A 21,338-nucleotide genomic window follows, 5' to 3' on the forward strand; every position below is an offset into this window, starting at 1 on the left:
AAATGTAAAATGTGCCTCACACATTTGGCAGATTTCACTGTAAAAAATCTTATTTGAGCAAAGACCAGCAGAGTTTATATACAGATAAAAAAACAAACACTTTAACACCGTCGGATGATCTGTGCTATATATTTGGAACTTTTTCCCACCTGCAGTGTTGGAGAGTAACGGAATACATGTACCGCCGTTACGTATTTAAAATACAAAATATGAGTAACTGTTTCCGTTACAGTTACCGTTTTAAAAGGTGGCATTCAGAATACAGTTACTTTGTTGAAATAAAGGGTCTTTTCCTGTTTCATATGTTCGGCTATGTCCTCTCTATTTTTGGTTTCCACGCCCCAAAAAAAACACGCATTAAGAGGCTCTAATGCCTGGGTGTCAATCTCGCGGCCCATGTCAGCCCTTCTTGCGGTCCGCATAATGATGTGAAGAAATATTTTAAAAAATTATTCACAAAAATGATTTAATATGAAGGCAATAGGCAGAGTGTTACAGGCAATGCCCTAAAGAACGTAGCTTCATGGGCAGTGTAGTCAGGTGCTGCAGGGAGAATGGACTGCTATACCCGTTATGTGTCTGTGAGCGAGGGAGGGAGAAAAAGGAAAAGTACGAGCTGTCACTGAGCAGAAACGGGAGCTGGAAGCATGTAAAAATAATAATAACCACTGCAGCCAAAAAGAGTGCCTGACAAGCCCAATTGTAAGTAAGCTATTAAGACTCGACTGTACACCGTGTTCGTGTTTTCCTCCCAAACAATAAGTTCTGTTGGAGCAGCCTTTCAACGCCTCTGTCTGTCTCTCGCAAGCAAAGTTGACCCAGACAACAAAGTAAAGCTACGAGCCCGACACGGAACCTGACGTGTTAGCCAGAGGTCCCTTTACTATGGTTCGGAGCCGCGGACCTGTTTTATATACGTGTGGAACAGTTTTCTATATGAGATCGCTGCAAATATATTCAGATTTAAAAATCTAGTTGGTATTGGTATGGCGAGTAACCTTCAGTAAAAGTAATAATTAACACAGCAATAGTACATTCATGTAGTTGTAAAAAGCATGATAATATAATAGGTAATCCAAAGTATTCAGAATACATTACTCTCATTGAGTAACGTAATGGAATACGTTACAAATTACATTTTGGGGGCATATATTCTGTAATCTGTAGTGGAATACATTTTAAAAGTAACCTTCCCAACACAGTAGTCTTGATTTTATATCTGTTTTAGGAGTAATACACATATATTGTGTTTGTCCTGCAGCTTGCATTAACAGCAATTTTACACAGATCACGTAGCCCTGAAAGTACTTTTAATAAATCATGAACCAACAAGCTGAGAAGTTTAAGTAGGAAAAAGTCAAGTGTGCTCCTGGTTACATAAAGGCTATCTAATGGATCATCATGACAAACATTTCTTTTGTCCTTGGCTCATCTCCATGGTAACTTACCACTTCCCAGGCAAAATCTGGCCAAACTGGTTAAACAGCTGGACTGTCCTGTTAAAGCTGCACACAGGCCACTTATGCATGAGACCACTTTATACATGTTGAGCAAACACACACACAGCAGCTCTTCTCCCTTCACCGTTTTACGCCAACCTGCAGCTTTGAGCTTTTTCTAAGATGGATGAATGGGTGGGCAGGCAGCAGCCAATGGTGATGGTACCAACGTGTCTTTGTAGTGTCCCACAGCATCTCAAATGGATAACCACTGTTGACCATTTGAGATAGTAGGTTGGTACTGGTACTTGCCTGATTACGAGTACAGAAGATGCTCTTAGGCAGCTGGGACTGTAAGGGTTTGTTTTGGGGGTTTTTTAATCCTGCTGTTCAGGATCACTTTTCCTCTACTTTAATATTCTCCTAATTAATAACTTTTTATTTTACATTTTGAAAGTCACAGCTCTTCCATATGTGAACCCTAATACTCAGCTAAGAGGTTCTCACCCCACATTGCATTCAAGGATAAATTATAGCCATGTGTAAAGGTTGATCAAAGTATGTGGAGGTGAGATTTCAGAAGACTCAGTTGGACTTATTGCAGCACTAGTACCTTGTAGGTTGTCTATTCAAAGCATTTTGGCCAAGATGGACAGAAATGTGTTTTTTTTTTTTAAATTCGGTTCTAGTTGCTTTTTTATTCCCTGCAGTACGGTGTACAATCCATTTTTTGAGAGAGAGAGAGAGAGAGAGATAGAGAGATAGAGAGATATTTGACATGCTAAAAACAAGAACAAAATTTGTTCCCCAGGCCAGTATTAAAACAATAGAAGAGAGAATTACACTTAACAATAACTTGCCACTCATGTAATAAAACACACACATAAACCGATAAACTGCAGGCACTCAGTCCATGAACCTCACAGCCTCATGTTTCTTTTTGTTTCCCTGGATGTCATTGCTCGGTAATGACGGTAACATTTGCCTTGCTTTTTAATGTTCCTTTTCTTTTTCTGTATATTTCCAAGCATTAGATGCCATTAGTTGCCTCAGTCATTTTCATATCAGCTTTGGTGCACACAGAAGCATGGCTTTAGGGACTGTGATCACTTTCTGCTACGGCATGAAGTTGCAGCATATTCTCTCCTCTGTAACACAACAGTTTTAAGCCACAACTGACTGCAGAGAGGACGCTATATATATATTAATAAGCACAGTTGTCTTGCCGGTCCCTGGCCTCCTGTGTGAGGTTCCTTTGCATACTCTAGCTTCCTCTCACAGTCCAAGGACATGCATGTTGGTTTAATTGGTGACTCTAAATTGGCTCAGGATGTGAGGTAGATAAAGTGTTTTAAGTATTAAATGTATAAAGTCCTTGAAAGCACTATATGAATGTATGGTCTAAAGCACTTTGAGTGGTCAGTAAGACTGAAACAGTGTTATATAAACATGAGTGCGTCACAGTAGAATAAGATTTTGAAAGTACAACAGTATTCCAGTTTGCAGAGTGCAGCAGTGTTACATGGAATCGTAATGCTCCTCACAGTGATTCAGTGAACATTAACAGTTATTTCACTTGTATGCTTGCAATGAAAACAGCTGGACACTATGTTAGTGTTTCCAGAATATCACGTTTTATTGGTCTGTGGAAATAGGATTTTATCCATTTATTTACACTGATAACAAGATAATAAATCCACTGTCAGAAGAAAACATCTACATCCCTAGTAAGATGATTAAGTATAACTTGCTGAATAACCAGATTTGGTTTTGGTTTCTAGCTTTCATTATTACTGTGGTATCATAAGTAATAAGCAAAGCATCGCTTTATAAATGATCATACACAGTTATCAGATCTAAAAGAGCAAAATGAACTAAAAGTTAGTTATCAATTTTATCAGTGAGGCCGTTTAAGTCTTTGTTATAACAAAATCGTTAAACATAATTAGAAAATGTCATCTTCTTAATCACAAAGGTATAAACAGAGGTAATGATGTTATTAAGATTAATACGGAGACTTTTACTATTTATATTGAAAAAAGGTCATCTCTGGCTGACCAGGTTCTCTTTAACACGGAGCAATCCGTCTGACCTTTCCCGGGCTTTCATCTTTTTTCCATGTAGTTGCGGACAGACTTGTCAAAGACTGCCATGAAGAAATCAACATCTTCCTTTGTGATGCACATGGGCGGTTTGATGCGGAAGGTCTTAAAGAGTGATAAAAGCAGAACAACAGAGATTATGTAGCATCAGTGATTTAGACTGTTAACAGGAAAACACAAGACTTTATCACTCATCCACTCATAATAATGTTATAGGTTTGGGACAGTAGACACCGTTGTATTGAATTATCCATCATTTGGGGGGTGGGGGGCATACAGAAAAGAAAAAAATACTTAGAAATTGTCCCAATACTTTAGATATAAAAATACATTTTAGGTGAACCAAACGGCTTACACACAGCAATTTCTCTTTTTCAGTTAACATCAAGTTAAGAAGTGAGTCCTGTAGGGTTCTGGACTATTAAAACATCATGATTTTTTCTCCTTTATGAAAATAATCAGTGTTCTGCTACCACAAAAATACCTGCAGCATGTTGTTTTCTAAAGCCATAAATAGAAGAACTAAATAGCAGTGTTGACATCACAATGTCTCACGAATGCATGAAGAGGAGAGCTGGAGGCACAATTACAGACAGAGAAATGAAGAATTCCAAAACCAACATTTTCTGTAATTAAATGTATTATCAAAGTGAGCCACTGCTCAGACGTCTATTTTAGATCCAAGGTAAAAAAGAAAAAAGAAAGTAAGCAAAATGACAAGTGTGCTTGAATTGTAGAAAACGACTAGGTTTGTGCTGCAGACACAGCACGTATTGGTGCCACACTGCAGTCTAGCACATACATGAGTATACAGAAGGTTAGAGGGTGAGTGAAATTACCTGTCCATATATTGCTCCTTTCCCAATCAGGACTCCCATGTCCTTGACATCCTCAAAAATCTCAGCCATTGCCTCAGGGGGTAGCGGATCTCGGCTGGCCTACACATAATAGACAAAACGATGTGGGTGGATGTTTTGGTAAGCACAGTAATTTATCCAATTACCATGATAATTTTACCAAATGGCTAGTCCTGAGTAACTTTAAACATAGAAGGAGAAATAAATATTTGCCTGAAAAAAATGGTGCATCACTGATAAATTCTATGAGATGTGGTGTGTGACAGTATACGTCATACGTAACATTATTTATTCTTTAAAATAAGGACAGAAAACATTGTTCTTTATAGCCCTAATCCATAATGTTAAACACTAAACATAGTATATGTATGTGTACCACCCAGTGTAAAATTTATGTCACATCTGTCCTATATTAACAGTATTAGTACTTGCCAAAAATCTTTTTTTAAACGTTTCTGTAAAAGTTAATCCACCAGTATGTGCAAGCGCTTTAACCAAAATGATATTTTTAATGTTAACATATAATAAATGTTTTTATCCACCAATTTTCAATTTTACAGCTTTATTAAAAAAAGAGAAAAAATAATCAAGAAAATAATTATTTTTTGATTAAGATGCCAAATTACAGTTATTTACTTGGATTCCTGAGCAAAAAAGTAGTTTTTAGTGGTCGGATGCTATGCTTGATTAATTTCTCACTGCCAGTGTGCCAAAATGGTAAACCGCTGAGAACTCGCTGAAAGGAAAGTGTCTGTATGAAATCACTCCGTGATGCTGCATGGTCTTTGAGACAAGTAGGGCAAGACATAAAGTGTTCTCACAGAGCGGTCAAGTGTGCTTTGGAGGCAGAAAACAAAATCAGAAAACAAAAGCTGACTGAAGCAGATGTCAGACACCTCGAGGTTTTAATTACTAGAGATAGAAAGAAGACCACTGCTGATCTTCAGACAGAGATGAGCTTCTAAATCAGAGTCTGAGACGCACTCCAGTATGACCACAAGCAAAGGACTCAATGAATAAGGCTTAAAGGGAAGAATAGCTGTTAAGAAGACCTTATTCAGACTTGCAAACATCTCAGAACACCTCAGAATTGCCAGGAAGCATGAACACTGTACTGCAAACTACTGGAAGAAGGAAGTCTAGACACAGAAATCTAAGTTTGAACTTTTTGGTCAACACCAAAAAGTTGCAGGTAGGTGAGGACTGGTGATTCGTTGTAGACAACAGAGGAATGAACAGAACATGAGATGGCTGACTGACTAGACAACTGAAAGACTGGCTGAATGACTGAATGGCTGACTGAGCTGAAAGCACACACGGCAACCACAACATCACAAGACACTGAACTTAAATATACAGGCTGAATGATTAGTGATTAGAGACCGGTGAGTGAACAGCTGAGCTTAATCTGACTAATGACAAGTATGGAAGTAACTGGAACAGCAAAACAGGAAATGAGAACGTGTGACAAAACAAACTGAACATGAACAAACTGAGAACACTGGGTGAACTACCCAGGAACACTGACATTAGTGAACCATAAACAAGGTCTACCTCAACATCCCAGAATCCCTTCTGGACTGAAACCGACTTGTTGTGGGTTTATATACCAACAAAAAAATTATCCCAAACATCCATCAAAGCTGTGCAAAGACTCTTTGACAAAGAAACAAGAAAAAGGAAGTACTCGAACTGATGGAGTGGCCAAATCAAGGCCTACAATGGACTCAAAGATAGACTCTACAAAAGTTTCATTTACAGCAGGTCTCTCGGACTAGTTAGAAATGATCTGAAAGTCAATATCAAAAGAGCCTGTCAAAGTGCACCAAGTACTTAAAAACAAAGCCAGCAAGAATGCAAGCTGTTCAATGCCTAAGGGGGCATTAAGTCTTTTGGTTATTATACGTAAGTAAGGACTATGTAGTTGTTTGTTGAATAACTAATATAATTTTTAGTTTTAAGCAAGTTTTTTGTGTGACAGATTTGTAAAATATTTGTATTTCCTTGTTTCTACACTGTTACAAAAAACATCTTAAAAAAACAGTAATATTCCGGCAGCTGGGGCACCAAAATACTACCGTAAAATAACAGAAAATAACTTCCTCATAAAAATACGGTTATTTTCAGTAATGACAATACAGTTTGTTGTGCTAATTTTACATGGGATCTTGCCTTTTCAAGTGATTGTAAACATTAAATTACGAACATGTTAATGTGATTAAACAATGAAATTATCTATAAATAGGAAAAAAAACAAATCTTAAAAAAACAGTAATATTCCGGCAGCTGGGGCGCCAAAATACTACTGTAAAATAACAGAAAATAACTTTCTCATGAAAATACAGTCATTTTCAGTAATGAAAATTGAGTTTGTTGCGCTAATTTTACATTAGGAACATTTTAATGTGATCAAACAATGAAATTACCTATAAACAAGGTCAATGAATGCGGCAATATGAATCATAATACGTAAATGTACAGAAATATACAGTTAACAGTTGGTTTAAATAATAATGGATTGCATGCCCTGGGACAGACTGACAGAGGCGAGGCTGCCATATTGCACCAGGCGGTAGGTGAAGAGTCTTGACCACGGACACAATACCGAGAGTGTCCGAGCCGGGGCTCGAACCGGCAACCTTCTGATCACAAGGCCAACTACCAACTCTTGAGCCACAATTGCCCTAAATAGCAATGATAATAATACTTATGTGATGTAACACAAGCTTATAGGAATCATGTTATATACTTTGTATATGTTATATGTTTTTTTGGTTTTTATTCCTATTAATTATATTTTCACTTGTTACCTCTGAATTATTGAATCAGACCTAGATGACATGAAATTTTCAGCAAAATTATAATTCAATTACTCCTTTAATTATTGATTGTTCTCATTAATTTTCGATCATTTTATATATTTTTCCATAGTATTACATTTGGATTTAACAGATCATTCTCTCACATAACGGACAAATATTTGTGAAATTATGATGCATTTCTGAATGTATTTTTACAATCTAAATATGCATATGTACAAAAAAATATATTTAAAAAACAAGTAAATTGTGTTTTACTAAATTTACAGTGATGTTATGTTATTTTACCTTTGACATGTAAAATCACAGTCTACCTATGTAAATTTAATGATATTCTAGAAAGACAGCACAAAACTGTAAAATATACCGTAAGATACTTTGACATTACTATTTTTTGGAACAGTGTAGGGTGGTCTAATAATCACAGTATATGGTATAAGACAAGAATGTTGAAATAAATTTAACATGTGTCTGTCTGTCTCTGTGGTTGTATGGTCTACCTGTTGTGTCAAGTGAGTCTTGTATCCCCATTCAGTCATGTCTCTGCATTTCTTCACCGTTTCCCTGTGTCAAGTTTGTATGTCTTAAGTTTGGATGTCTGTCTCATGTTGTTTCCTGTTTAATAGTCCTTCATCTTGTGTGTGTGATGTTCCGCATTGCTTCCCTTGGATTGTTAGTGGATTCTGTTCACCACGTTTCCACTCTGCCCTTACCTCATGTGTCTAAATAAGTCTTCAGTTTTCTTTAGTTTCTGATGGCAACCTCCCCTCTAGCTGTGTTCTGCATGTCCAGTATTTCCTATTCAGGGTACTAGTCTCTGAATAATTAAGTTTCCTGTATTCTGTTTCTCGTAAGTCTAACAATAAAGCTGCCTTTAAGTTTAGTCCAGTTTCTGGGTCCTACATTTGGGTCCTAACCCGGCCTGCTTCACACAACAGCTCATGACAACATGTACCAAAGTAAGGACACAAATGTCTATGACAAACCTTCTGAAAGAGCATACAGACAGGAATTCTTTTCAGCTTTCAAATGGAGTGAGTGAATGGATTTGAATTCATTTGTTTAACCTTGAATTATGTATGTTGAGAAGACAGACACTCTGAGTGACTAAATATGGTTCACAACCTGCAGCCATGTTGCAAAAGAAAAAATATTTAACTAGATGGTTGGTACACAGATAATAAATAAATAAATGAATAAAGATGGGAGCAAAAAATAATTAAATAAATAAAAAATTCACTGACTATGTTTTTATATTTGGGATCTTCTGATTCAGAATGAAAAATTTACCCACTTCGTTTCTCATTACACTTTTTCTCCTAATGTTTATTCATGTGGTTCATTCCAGAAACTGTGACTCCGTTTCTCAAAACTCCAAACACAAACAAAGAGTTTGCTGCTTTTGCCAAAACCCCACACATCTCTTGCGAAATAAAAACAGCACTCAAAAAAGCAAAACATGTCCTCTCTTCTCAAAACGGGTTCCTTCCACAAAAACAATACACACAGATATTACCTGATGTCTTCTCGCAGACCATCATAGGGATAAATATAAAACAGTACCATCAAAAGTGCTCATATATGTTTTGGTTTGGTGAGGTCATGCTACGTATTCAAATGATTCTGAGCACCAATATCCCAAAAAAAGAATAATAAAAAAAGTACCTATTTAATGTATATATTGAGCAAATTTACTAAATTCACCATGTATTGCAAGTACAATGAGAAACCCTACACAGATCCCAAACTGTAAGAAATATATGTGTATTACTGCAATACGTGTTTAGCTGAACTGACCAAAAAAACTGCTGCTTCCTCACAGACCCCCTTTCACTCTTCCTCTTTGTTCTTCCTGTTTCAGCTTCTTGCCTAACACTTGAAGAAATGACTCAAAGCCTCTTTTATACTCTGACACATGATTAAATTGTTCTTCCAGTTGAGTTTGCAAAGGTGCAGAAAGAGTTGAACCAATTTCTAAATCAGTGTGTTGCATTTTGAAGGCCAGTGTTCCTACAGGTGAAAGAGAGTGTGCTAAATGATGCACTTTGTGTTCAGAGATTTGCAAGAGTGTGATTTAGAATGACATCTGAGCAAAACAGGTGGGAATGTCAGAAGTAATATGTATGAGCTTTTTAACATGGCCTTCATAAATGGTAAGTAAAACAATACTATTACTGTATTTTATAAATGTGTATCATAGGATATTATAGGATATTCAATCTATTTTCTTCTGTACAGAATTATGGCTGTTTAAATACATGTTTTTTGTTTTGTTTTGTTTTGAAATTATGTATTAACTGGGCTTTTTCTCTGATTTGCATTCAGGATTAATAAAATCCTGATGCAAATGCAAAGAAAGGTTTAAATAATTACAAATGTTCTATTGCCCACCATTTTTTATACCTACAGGCCTGAGACAGAGCACGATGCGTGTGGAGAACCGGGCCCATCCGGAATAACACAGGCCAAACGGTGAGTATACTCATAAAGAAAAAAAGACGTGTATATTCTGTTTTGAAACGACACAGTGCGTATATAAAATGTTTTAACACATATCAATATGTACCTCCTGAATGCAAATCCTGAATGCAAATCGGAGAAAAAGCCCAGTTAATACATAATTAAAAAAACAAAACAAAACCAAAAAACGTATTTAAACAGACGTAATTCTGTACACACCTTGTGCCTGTTAGAGGACTCCTTTGACCTATAAAATCGTGTGTTTCTGAAGAAACATATCCTGCGCCGTTCTCACAGGCTCCAAAAAATCAGGCTTTTATTTTAGAAAAGAAAATAGAAAATCCAATAATATTCTATGACACACATTTCTAAAATACAGAAATAGTCTTGTTCTACGTACCATTTATGAAGGCCATGTTAAAAAGAACTCTGTTAGTCTTGCTGATTGGAAAAATGCTCTGCTCCGTAGCGTGTCCTGACACCGAAATGCTGCGACTCTGAAGCATTTAGGGTAATTTTATATGGGTGGGTGTTTCCAAAAACAATAGAGGGCTTCGCTGTGTCTCGGGGTCCCAACAATTAAATGATGCACCTGAGGGCTTTGACTTTGCTGAGCAATTTCAATCAATAAACCTTCGGTTGAAACAAACGTTGCTATCTACATGGGGGCAAAATAAAGAAGGGCACCACGACACTGCTAGCTAGTTCGAACAATAGAGGGGCGTAACTGCGGTGGTGGTGGTGGGGGGGCAAAAAAACGCATACATTACACTTGTGCTGATTAGAGACAGTGGTGTTGTTCTGAACTCCCAATCCTTTAAATTAAGTCATGGAAACAGCTGCTGATTACCTGCTGTTTGTTTTTTCTAGAAACCGTGGTGTTCGTCCTCCAATCCCGAAAGGCCAAAAACAGAATCGGAACTAACGAGCTGCTCACGATAGGAAGCCAAAATTACATTGCAGTCCAATTTCAATGCATATGCACATGACAAATAAAGGTCTATCTATCTATCAAAATGTATCACTTTCACACACTAAAATTCAATTTCCACATTACAGCCCTTTGACGCCGCCTGCAAAGCACAAATGAACTGTGCTGGCGAGGAGAAACGCTGGTCAAAATAACACCATTAACGACAATACAACAGCAAGATATTTTCCAAGCAGCAATCACAAAATCTCTCAAAAACGAAGTCACTGAAATATAAGCGTCAGCTCCAGGGCAACAGTGAGCAGACTTTCTGCCACTGTATTGCAAGCTCCAGGAGCCTGAATGGCCTGTTGATTCCCCAGTGAGACAAAGCAAGGGGATTAATAATATTTTTTTTTTTTAGCTAATACATGTACTCTTTACATGTTAAAAAACCTATAGGATGATTGAAAAGAAGGCACTGAGAACCAGGCAAAGCGTTACAACTGAAAACAATTTTATCCGAACAGCTGATACCCACCCACCTGTGTTCTTTGATGTGTGTGAACAACATTAACCTCTCTTGCTTGTATAGGCTGTAAAATGGGAAATAAGCTTCCTGCGTCCTCTCTTTTCTCACCCACTGCATGTACAGAGCTGCAAACACAGCTCTGCTCTGGTCTGTCTGTGCATCATAATACATCTTTTAACAAGCAATTTTTTTCTGGCAGGAGAGTCTGTATTATTTCTTTTCTTTGTTTCTTTCTTTCAAATATTAAAGGAAAATAAAAAAGTGCATGCACTGCAGCCACAATGCCATCAGACTGGCACACATGCTGCAGAAAACAGTTAACTGGGGCAATGCTGGCCAACGCCCCCAGGGAGGCACCATGCAAATATGTATTGTATAAACATATGAGCACAAGGGTCACAGCACCTTGTCTCGGACCATTTCCACACCGATCTGCAGGCCTTTTCCACGGACATCACCGATGATCTCATACTTGTCTCTGAGTTTCGCAAGCTCTGTCATCAGATAGGTGCCCACACGAAGGCTGTTCTGCTGGGTGTCGTCTTCTCTGATTGTCTGTTAAGGAAAAATGCAGGGTTTTTTTTTTTCTGTATTTCAGTGTCGCTGCTGTCACTGTTATCTTGAACAGGCTTCATTTAGAAAAGGTTAAAGAATTCCTACATCAAGCACCGATGAAGCCACAGCACAAGCCAAAGGATTTCCCCCAAAGGTGTTGAAGTGAAGCCCCCTGGCAAAGGAGGCTGCAATTTCTAAAAAAAGCAAACCAAAACAACAAAAAATGAAAAAACAAATTCAAACCTCCAGCGACTGCTCCGTTCAAATTACATCTCAAAATATAAGATATATAAAATACTTTTGTGAAAAATGAATTCATGTTGAACTCTTTATCAACTTGATGCTAGGTCTTTTAGTATTGTTTAACACTAACAATACAAAATGGATGAAAATGGAAGTCTGATGGTACTTTTCAAGGTAGCACATCAGTCATACAGCTACTATATGATAAACAAAGAGAGGCTCACATTGAGGCTCACAGCATTATTAATACAACATTACAAGTCTCCCAGGGCTCCAGCAGCGTTGTGCTAATGGAACAAGTACTAGAAGCTTTTCTTCAAATCAATCTATGTCTTAGGTATTCAATGTGGAACTACTTTTTCCTCCTTGTCTCCTTTCCTCAATTTCTTGCTGAGAGCTTGGCTGAAGTGGTGAGTCACAACTGGAGAGTCGATTATTTCATTCACTCGCAATTTCAGTAAAAAAAAAAAGAAAATCTGGTCTGCTTGTTGCTTGAAAAGTATAAAATAATTAATAAATAAAAAAATAAGCTTTCGTGGTGTCCTTGTTTTTTTTGATAATCTATAAATACATGTTCAATTGTTCAAAAAGCTCCATCACTACCTGGCAGAAAGAGACAGATGCTGTCTCGCCAGTTACATTTTGAAAATAATGTATAATGTAATTAAATTTATTTGTTTATGTTTCTTGAGTATACAAGCAGATCTCCAAACACTAGAGTATATTCTCACCTGGTGTTGTAACAACAGCTCCCATTGGGAATCCATTGCCAATGCCCTTTGCCATTGTAACCATATCAGGAATAACATCGTGGCCTTGGAAACCCCAAAAGTGGCTTCCTGTTCGTCCAAATCCAGTCTGGACCTGCCAGGTGAAAAACTGATGATTAAGTGATTTCTTTCTTTCTTTCTTTATTCCCCTTTTTGGAGTACTACAGTAAAGGAAGGAAAAAAAGAAAAAAAAACAACCCTTAATTGTCCATAAGAATTTAATACCTATTCGGGGTGTTGTAGGAATCTGTAATTTAATCAAGATAATAAAACATTTCCCTTCAAACGCTGAGTCTCATTCACTAATACTAGCCTGTAGCACTATTGTCTTCCTTCCATATTCAGTGGTGATTCGAACATAATACTGTCACAGACATACATTCATATTTTATAACAGTGCTTTACCTTAGAGCACTTTATTTAAATGGAAATAACTGCTGTGTTCAACACGTATAGCAGCACATGTACCAATGTGCTTAATCTCCACTTTCTAATATGCTGTGGCAGGCTTAAAGATTTTTTTTAAGAGTTTAAAAAACAAACAAAAAACAGACCCAAACAAAACAATGTAGCTAAAAAATTTTAATTAGAAAACCTATTTAACATTTGCACTTAACCTCGTCAGCAACGCAGATTCCTCCTCGCTCTCTAACAAGTTTGTAGGCGTCCTTAAGGTAGTTTTTAGGATACTGCACAGCTCCTCCCACTCCCTGTGTAAACACACACGTGCACATCCCACTGTCACATCTTAATTAACACAAACACAGCGACCATTCTGAACAAGGTAAAACAACAAACATAGACAGTATATTAACAAAGGCCTGTTCTAAATGAAATCACAATCCATTCAGCGTAACAACGTGTTTAACCCCCCCCCCCAAATAAAAGGAAATATTTAAAGAAACCCTAACCCTACAATTGAATAAAGTACCTGAATCGGCTCTCCAAAGAAAGCAGCTATTCTGTTTGGGACACTTGTAGCAAATGTCTCTTTGAGTTGTGCAATGTACTGTTCATTTGCCATGCAGTGACCTGTGTAGGGGGAACAACACAAAAAACTTTCTTGTCAGTTTAGATGGTTGGCTGATTCAGATATTATTTTGCTGCGACAGATGTTTGGTTTGTGCAAAAATCCATGAAATTGTGCTGACAATGGGACCATTTTCAAGTGGTCTAGTAGAGACAGGTTATAATTAACATTCCTGAAAGTGGTAAAACATTAAAAGAAGTAAATACTCAACAGCTACCTCGTTTTCGGGGTTATAAGTAATCTACCCTATTCTGTATTTTGAAAGAAGTGCATGTTTTTGTTTCACAACTCAAAAGAAAAACAGAAAATTACAAAAATGAAAGTATATAATTTTGTTTAGATGCATGTGTCAATCAATAATGATCTAGGCAAAACAAAGGACCCCCCGCCCCCCCAAACAAACAGATCTCCTTTTTTGTCACCTGGATACAGACAGACTATTATAAAAAATTAAAAACATCTCCCCCTTTTATTCTGTTTATTAGAACAGAACGGGTGCATTAGCACCTGAGCCACAAGTGCACATGTTTGTGTACCTTGGGCACAAGTGCACTCTCTGATGGTCTGAACGGGGGAGTCTCTGCAGTGGCTTCCTCCCCAAGGCCCTCTGAACACATCGGGACACATGGTCTGTTCATTGGACAGAAATCAGGTCTGCTTATTTCAGTTTAACAGCACAAATAAAGCATCACCAAACTTTACTGCTGCGAAAGCATCGGCCACCTTCAGCCCATTTCAGAATTATATTTAATTAAGTAGATATAAAATGTGCAAATGAATTAGTTTAAATAATGCAAACATATTCAGTGACAGACTAATACCTTCAACACATTTCAACCTTAAATGTGTCACTTTAAGCCAATTATTAACCAGATGCCACCTACAAGTTTACTTTGTTAACGTTTCTAAATCATGTTTATCTCGATTAAATGTTTTCTGCTAAAACTGGATTCATCCAGATGGACAACACCCAGTATCCATAGGGCACCAGGGATCAATGTAAAGTTTGCTTAGAGTTAAAAATTAAATTTTTTTGACTCACTGCCTTTGGAGCCATCAGTACTCAACCCAACTGAACAACAAGGAGATTTGCATATGAGGTAATATCTTTTTGCGAGTAATGTTCGATTAAAAGTTGAAAAGATTTTCAATAAATTAATGCCAGTGTTTTATTGCAGTTTTTTTCTTTAATTTGTCACTCTTGTTTATATGTGTCTTCATGCACTGAATGGGAAATATTCCAGTTTTCAGATACAACAAAGTTTTTTGGGTTTTTTTGCTGTCTTCTTGCAGTACCTACATTTGTGGAGTCAAAACCACTGGCAACAGGGTATTTATATGCTGCATTGGAAGTGAGGCCAATGGTCTGTGGACTGCTACCATGATATGACCCTCTAGAAGACAAAAATACACATTACTGGCAACAATACCGCAATCCTCAACGTTGTTTTTCATGATTTACTTTAACTCCGTGCTTCTCTTTTCAGTGCCAAACAGATAAAATAACATCAATTAATAGCAGAAAAAAGGACAATAGTAAAAACTGTAAAACAATAAAAGAAACAAAAACCTGAGGCCGGTAGTACGAAACAAGATTATAGGATTAGCAAAGCCGCTTCAACATTAGCAATTTCAATATTACAAAGATGTGGCATCATGACAACTTATATTGCACGTCTAACTAGATTAACAAGTATAAAGTAACAAGTACTGCCAGTTCTCTGGAAAATAGCGGCAACATTGCTGAAGGTTGCCTTCGAACGCTCAGTGTGGCTACAAAAAGGTTTTTATAATTGTTGTAAGCCTTTGTTGTTTCCTTGGGAACACCTGTGAGATATATGGCATCTGAAGCAGTCCTACTCCTGCATTTTTCTGTTGGCTGCAAACAATTTAAAATCATTTTTTAAGTCTTAAAGATCCTTGAATCAGGGCATCTCCCTGGTCAGTTTGTTTGGTATCCCCATAACTCCATTGATAAGCGTGCAGACATCGTGACTTGCTTAAGTTAAATCTGAGCATCAGAATCATAAGGAAACGTGACTTTTAACATGGCGTGGTTGTTGGTGCCAGATGGGCTGGTTTAAATATTTCAGAAACTGCTGATCTATTCTGCAGAAGAAAAAAGAAAATAACCAGTGAGCGGCAGTTCTCTGGGTGAAAATGCATCGTTGATGCCAGAGGTCAGTAACTCAAATAAACACTTATTGCAATCAAGATATGCAGAAGAGCATAAAACACGTTCATACAGCATTTATAATACTACACTACTTTCTAGTATAGCCACTCACACTTCTGCTCACTTTCTGCAGCTGCTGTGTTGACTTTAGTTTGCATTACATGTTTAACCTCTTTAATATTTCCAATCATGTCAGTTTTATCTTCCTTTGTAAAATGAGCTGCTACACTGTCAGTAGACCCATTCCTGTTTGTGATTGGTCATTTGCTGCAACACCACCCCCTTCATGCGAAACCCTGGGTCAATAACCACCTTCATGAGACTGATTAGGCTGATTATTCTGGGTATGTTGACCCTGCTTCGTAGTAAACAATGCCTATGAAGGTTAGTTAACAAAGTTACCAAAAATCAAACATTTCTACAGAATTTACATTTTTCTTTCATCAGGAGGTGAGTAGGATGCCTTTGTTATTCATAGAAAAAAGGAAAAATTTAGACCTTAAAGTAATTATATCGTAGTTGCCTGTGTGGAGACGAGCCATCAAAATTGCCAGGTCATTGGCTTCCGAGCCGCTGTTTGTCAGATATATCACCTGGACAAGGAACAGACCAGCACACTGTTTAATGACAGCCTCAGCCGATGATGACAGCTAATTCAATGAAAAACTCAATACCTTACCTTTAGCGGATCTGGGAAGTGGGAGGCTAGTTTTTCACAATACTCATGAAGCGTTGGATAAACATAGATGCTAGTTGTATGCCACAGCTTCTTCAGCTGCTGCTCTGCAGCTGCTGTTACTTTCCTGTGAACAAAGACGCCATTTCATTTCCTCTGTGATAATATAATATGATGATTTAGTAATTAGAAAAGTACTTCAGCAACTTCCAACAAGTACTTTGCTAAATATGTTAGATTTATTCATTCAGAGTGTTTGCCAAAGTCCTTGTACAGTACTAAGCGCAACATTTCACAGTAACCTTTCTCAACGTAGAACAATGGTTTCATAGTTTCTTTAGAGAATTCACAACCTAACTGGGCTTATAAAACTATAGCGTCTAATCTATAACTTTCATAGCTCACTTGTCTGAAGTGCGGTACATGTTGCTTGTTACATGCAGACATTTCTGCAGGGATAAATCAGTAATTATTGATATTACCAGCTGCTGCTGTCTAATGCAACAGGTGTGTAATAAGATTAAAAATGTCTAGAAACAGCTGGAACCAACGAACTACCTTTGGCTTATGTTAGCATTTAAAAAAAAATCTAATTTAAGGTGTTACTCATTAACAAATGTACAACAGTGAGGGAAAAAATCAGGTGGAAAGGAGGTTGGGGACTTTACACAGGTTCTGTAATGGCATGAAGAATGTGGGGAGTTTTTTTTAGCGCTTTGTGATGTTTTATGGAGTAGATTTGGTGCTGACATGTGGAAAATAAGTGATGTTCTTATTGTGTCCAGCAGAAAATAAATTAGCTTAGGCAAAGAGAAACCAGGAGACAACCTCAACCGGCGGGCCATGGACTGGGAGTCGTTTGATACTGGGCCGTGAGAGTTGAGGCTCGGCTTTTTTTTAAATCGTTTTTATCATTAACTCGGATTCCCTGGGTCTTTTCCCGTGTGTTATGAATAAATCTTGTTTTTTTCGTACCGGTACTGGTTTCATTTAGTTGTATTTATCCGTGACACCTTAAAGGGCGGTCCGTGAAAATATTGTCAGACATCGGTCTGACAATATTACACAAGCGGTCTGTGGTGCAAAAAGGTTGGGGACGACTGATGTAGGGCATTCTCTAAAACGACCAAACTACTCGGGATGCTAGACAGACAGAGGTCTTATAGGAGAGGCTTACAGAATTATTAGCCCCATATTTTGGTTAAGTATTTCCAGAGTATCTGTTAAATAGAGCAAGGGATTTTTAAGACAAACATCTTTGTTTTATTGTCGATGTTTACATTATTTTACTTTAAACATAGAAACAAAATTATTTAACAAAAACCTAAACTATCAGTTTCCAAACTATTAGTCCCATGATGTTAATAGTCAAACATGTATCATATCTTCTTGGATAACAGTCTGCAGCAGATTTTGTTGTAGTTTTCAACAAATCTCCTGAGAAACCCCAGCCCATTCGTCTTTGACTAATCTCTCAGCCTCCTCTAGATTTTATGGTCAATAGTCAGTAACGTTTACTTTGGTCCTCTTATGGTAGTTCTTCACCAGGAGCAACATCTGATTTGGGTTGTTGTTGTCGTGTTGAAAGACAAACAGCATAATACTCCCACCACCATGCTTCACTGTGGGGATGGTGTCAGGATGCGTGTCCAGTTTGCATAATCTTTCTCCGGGTTCTCCTAGCGTACTTCAGCCTGCCTTAAAGGCATCTCTACTTGTAGTGATTGTCTTCTTTAAGATTTTATTCTTTAGGTCATTCACTCATGTCTCAGCAGTTGTTCTGGGGTCTTTAGGCACATCTCTCACTAGTTTTATTTCCAGAGTCTTTAAAACCTTTCAATCATGCCAGGTTTGTTCTGTACTGTGGGGCTTTTTCTATGAATTCCTTTATGATACTTCTCACTCCAGTTCTTGACACTTTGAAGATAACCTTGGCTGTAACTGGATTGTTGTAACTCTGAGCATTACAAAGTTAAAGCACATCATTGCACATTGGTCAATTTTTCAGGGAGCTAAGAATTATGACTCTGATAAATATATTTTTCTGAAATAATTATTTAATTAATTATTATTATTAAATAATGTATGCTTTCTTAAGAAAACGGGCATGTTTCAAAATGCTTTATTTAAAAAAAAACATGCTGTTATAATAGCACTGTATGCTGGGTGGAAAGTGGTGCATAAATGTTACAATAACCGACTCATGTCAGTGTCTCTACTTCATCCATCGGATGCCTGTGTTTGTTAAATACTTTTCCATGTGTAACACGGCAAACTGTAAAGGATCTTACGGGTGGCAGTGGCCCACACTGACAGTCGCCACACCAGCAAACAGATCCAGATATCGTCTCCCGTCCACATCCCAAAGCCACTGCATGTACCCCTGGTGGATGAACACTGGCTTCTTATAATAAGTAACCTTCATGGTCATGGGGTTGCAGTTCTGTCTGCGGATCTCTATCATACGGTCTTTGGACATACCCTTGATAGAGACAAGTACACAAGATAAGGGTTGCAGAATGGGATGTTTATTTTTTTGTAACTGAGGTTTTTTACTCACTGGGCTGAAGTTCTCATTTATTCAACCAACTAAGTACTATTATTACTGAAGCGATTACATAATGCAAGGCCAAATGTATCAGCAGGAGTCTGCTCTTACCGTGTATTTTTCTGGACTGAAATTGCACGGGGGCATCTCTGGCACGTCTGTAGAGGGGGGCTTGAAGGCTGATTTCTGACATAATGCGCCTGTAAATTAATTGCAGCGTAAAAACAAAAGAAGAAGAACGGAAGAACAGCTGGTTGACAACCATAGAGCTCTCTATTTTATCTGGCAGAGGATGATCAAAGCTTTGGCGTGACATTACAGTGACATCATGTGAAACATCTTTCTGTTGACACAAATGCCAAATATTTAACACCCAATTACCAAATGTAATTTCTAATCATCAACAAAAAAAACCACACACATCAGGTTTAAACTGTGTTTGCCTTTGATGCTACTGGTTTCATTTCATTCACACTTTTGAACAATATTGAAGCCAGGATGGGACCACATTAAGATAACCTTTGACCTCACAGCACACTGATGTAATGCTGCCTGTTAGCTTGTTGTGAAACCTCTAGCAGACATCTACAATGGCATGGCTGTGACAGATCTTCAGATTGAGATATTATTAAAAGAAAAAATAATAATAATCGTTGAATCAATTAACTGAAATATGCTCCTCCTGCACTGTAGTAGCAACAAACCAAAAAGCTTAACACACTTATATAGTGAGGGTAAAAGTTGGAGCTGAAGAAGGGAGAACTCACCACTTGCCCGGTGGAAATAGGCCAAACTGGGCCTTGAGCAGGACCCTCGTGTTAAAGCAGCACAGCGTCCGCTTAGACTCGATATAGCTTTATACATGGTGAGCAGGCACTGGGGGGGTACACGACAAGTGCTCTTCTTCTACCGTGTTGACAGTCAAAAGGAGATAAGGCGGGTGCCCGTTTTTCTTTCTCAAAAAAAAAAGTGTTTGAAGTGGGCGGCGACGTGCCTCGCGCGCGCTCACAACGTCATGGTTTGTTTGTTCCTGAACTTGTCCCGCTTAAGATTAGCAATTTACTGGAAAAAAACAGTAACCTCACAAAGTTATGCGCCAATGGAAGATACAGAATATAGTAAATTAGTATCAACAAAAAAGGCTTTTAACTGGTGTAAACTGGTTTTTAAACGAGTCGACAAAAGCGCAAAAGAGAAGGGTATCCTTTGTTTTTTATTGTGTGAAAAGGATACATAATATAAAAATGTGTCATTACCTTATGTACTTTATGTGTTGTGTACTTTATTTGTGTCCATTTTTATTCACGAGTGAGCCAAAAAAAAAAACCCAACCCCCCCCCCCCCCAAAAAAATGTTAAAAAATTAACCCGAAAAAATCAGAGGAACACCAATTAAAATGTTCAGATTTATTTTAAAGTACAAACAAATTGAAATGTTAACATTTAAATAAATAGATAAATAAATAACACTTGTTCACGATGTATATTTTGTCCTGCCTCTCTCTGCTCTCTTCTCCCTCCCTGCACCCAAAGCCTGGCAGAGGGCTACCACTTCGGTCCACACGTGCTTGCTCATTGGTGGTTGTCTGATTTGTTTTCTCTTTAATATTGTGGGCTCTTTACCCTTGATGAGAATGTTCTTGTGATTTGGTGCTAGATGACCAATTAATCCTATTCGAGTGAATCAGAAACCGAGTGGATTGCATAAGTACATAATTCATTATCCTTTTTCTTGTTTGTGTTTTAAATTCATTTGTGTTGCTTATTTTGTCACGTTATTAATTTTTTTGCAAGTTCGAAAAAAAAAATCGTTGATTATCCCACAGCCTTACTGATCACCACTGTATGTACAACAGCACAGAAGAACCTTAGTATGTATTTAGTAACTAAACAAAAATTAGATTTTACTTTTCTATGATTGAAATGTATGAAATTCTTTGATCTTTTCATATTTTACCAATTCAATGTAGTAATGCTTGGATCACCACACTGCAATAACATTTTGGTAAATATTTGCAATTATTAATGAGTACTCTGCAAAGCAATACAGGGGCCTGAATACCACCTTATGCTGGGCTGCTTCTAAACAACATGCTACCCCTGCTTGCTGCTGGGTAAATGCATGCTTTTTTACATGTATTTTCATTACTAATATTGTCAGCCAAGTAATATTACACGTATGTAAGTATCAAATAAGGACACAAAAAATAAACAAAATTCCA

The 21,338-nt window shown here is 37.5% G+C and overlaps 1 protein-coding gene across 1 annotated transcript; it reads right to left on the reverse strand.

Moving 5' to 3' along the window:
• Positions 1–3,058: 3,058 nt before the first annotated feature.
• Positions 3,059–20,064, reverse strand: LOC102783298 (alanine--glyoxylate aminotransferase 2, mitochondrial-like). Its single transcript, XM_006789052.3, has 14 exons — positions 19,885–20,064; positions 19,229–19,317; positions 18,861–19,051; positions 16,573–16,696; positions 16,392–16,486; positions 15,018–15,111; positions 14,254–14,347; positions 13,619–13,719; positions 13,305–13,397; positions 12,649–12,781; positions 11,780–11,868; positions 11,525–11,674; positions 4,381–4,479; positions 3,059–3,646 (listed from the first exon to the last, which is right to left on the reverse strand). Exons 1-14 carry the CDS (start codon positions 19,979–19,981, stop codon positions 3,545–3,547), a joined length of 1,551 nt encoding a protein of 516 aa, XP_006789115.2. The 5' UTR covers positions 19,982–20,064; the 3' UTR covers positions 3,059–3,544.
• Between the last annotated feature and the right edge of the window lie 1,274 nt (positions 20,065–21,338).

The sequence above is a fragment of the Neolamprologus brichardi genome, chromosome 7, assembly GCF_056152115.1.
Source record: "Neolamprologus brichardi isolate AB-2024 chromosome 7, ASM5615211v1, whole genome shotgun sequence".
Taxonomy (NCBI): Eukaryota; Metazoa; Chordata; class Actinopteri; order Cichliformes; family Cichlidae; genus Neolamprologus; species Neolamprologus brichardi.

Excerpts from the sequence above, each read along its gene's own strand:
- LOC102783298 (XM_006789052.3), bottom strand. The coding sequence starts at position 19,981 with ATGTATAAAGCTATATCGAGTCTAAGCGGACGCTGTGCTGCTTTAACA. Across the intron at positions 19,052-19,228 it reads TCAGTCCAGAAAAATACACG|GGTATGTCCAAAGACCGTAT; the intron begins GTAAGAGCAGAC and ends GTCTCTATCAAG. Across the intron at positions 15,112-16,391 it reads TACGATATAATTACTTTAAG|AGGGTCATATCATGGTAGCA; the intron begins GTCTAAATTTTT and ends TTTGTCTTCTAG.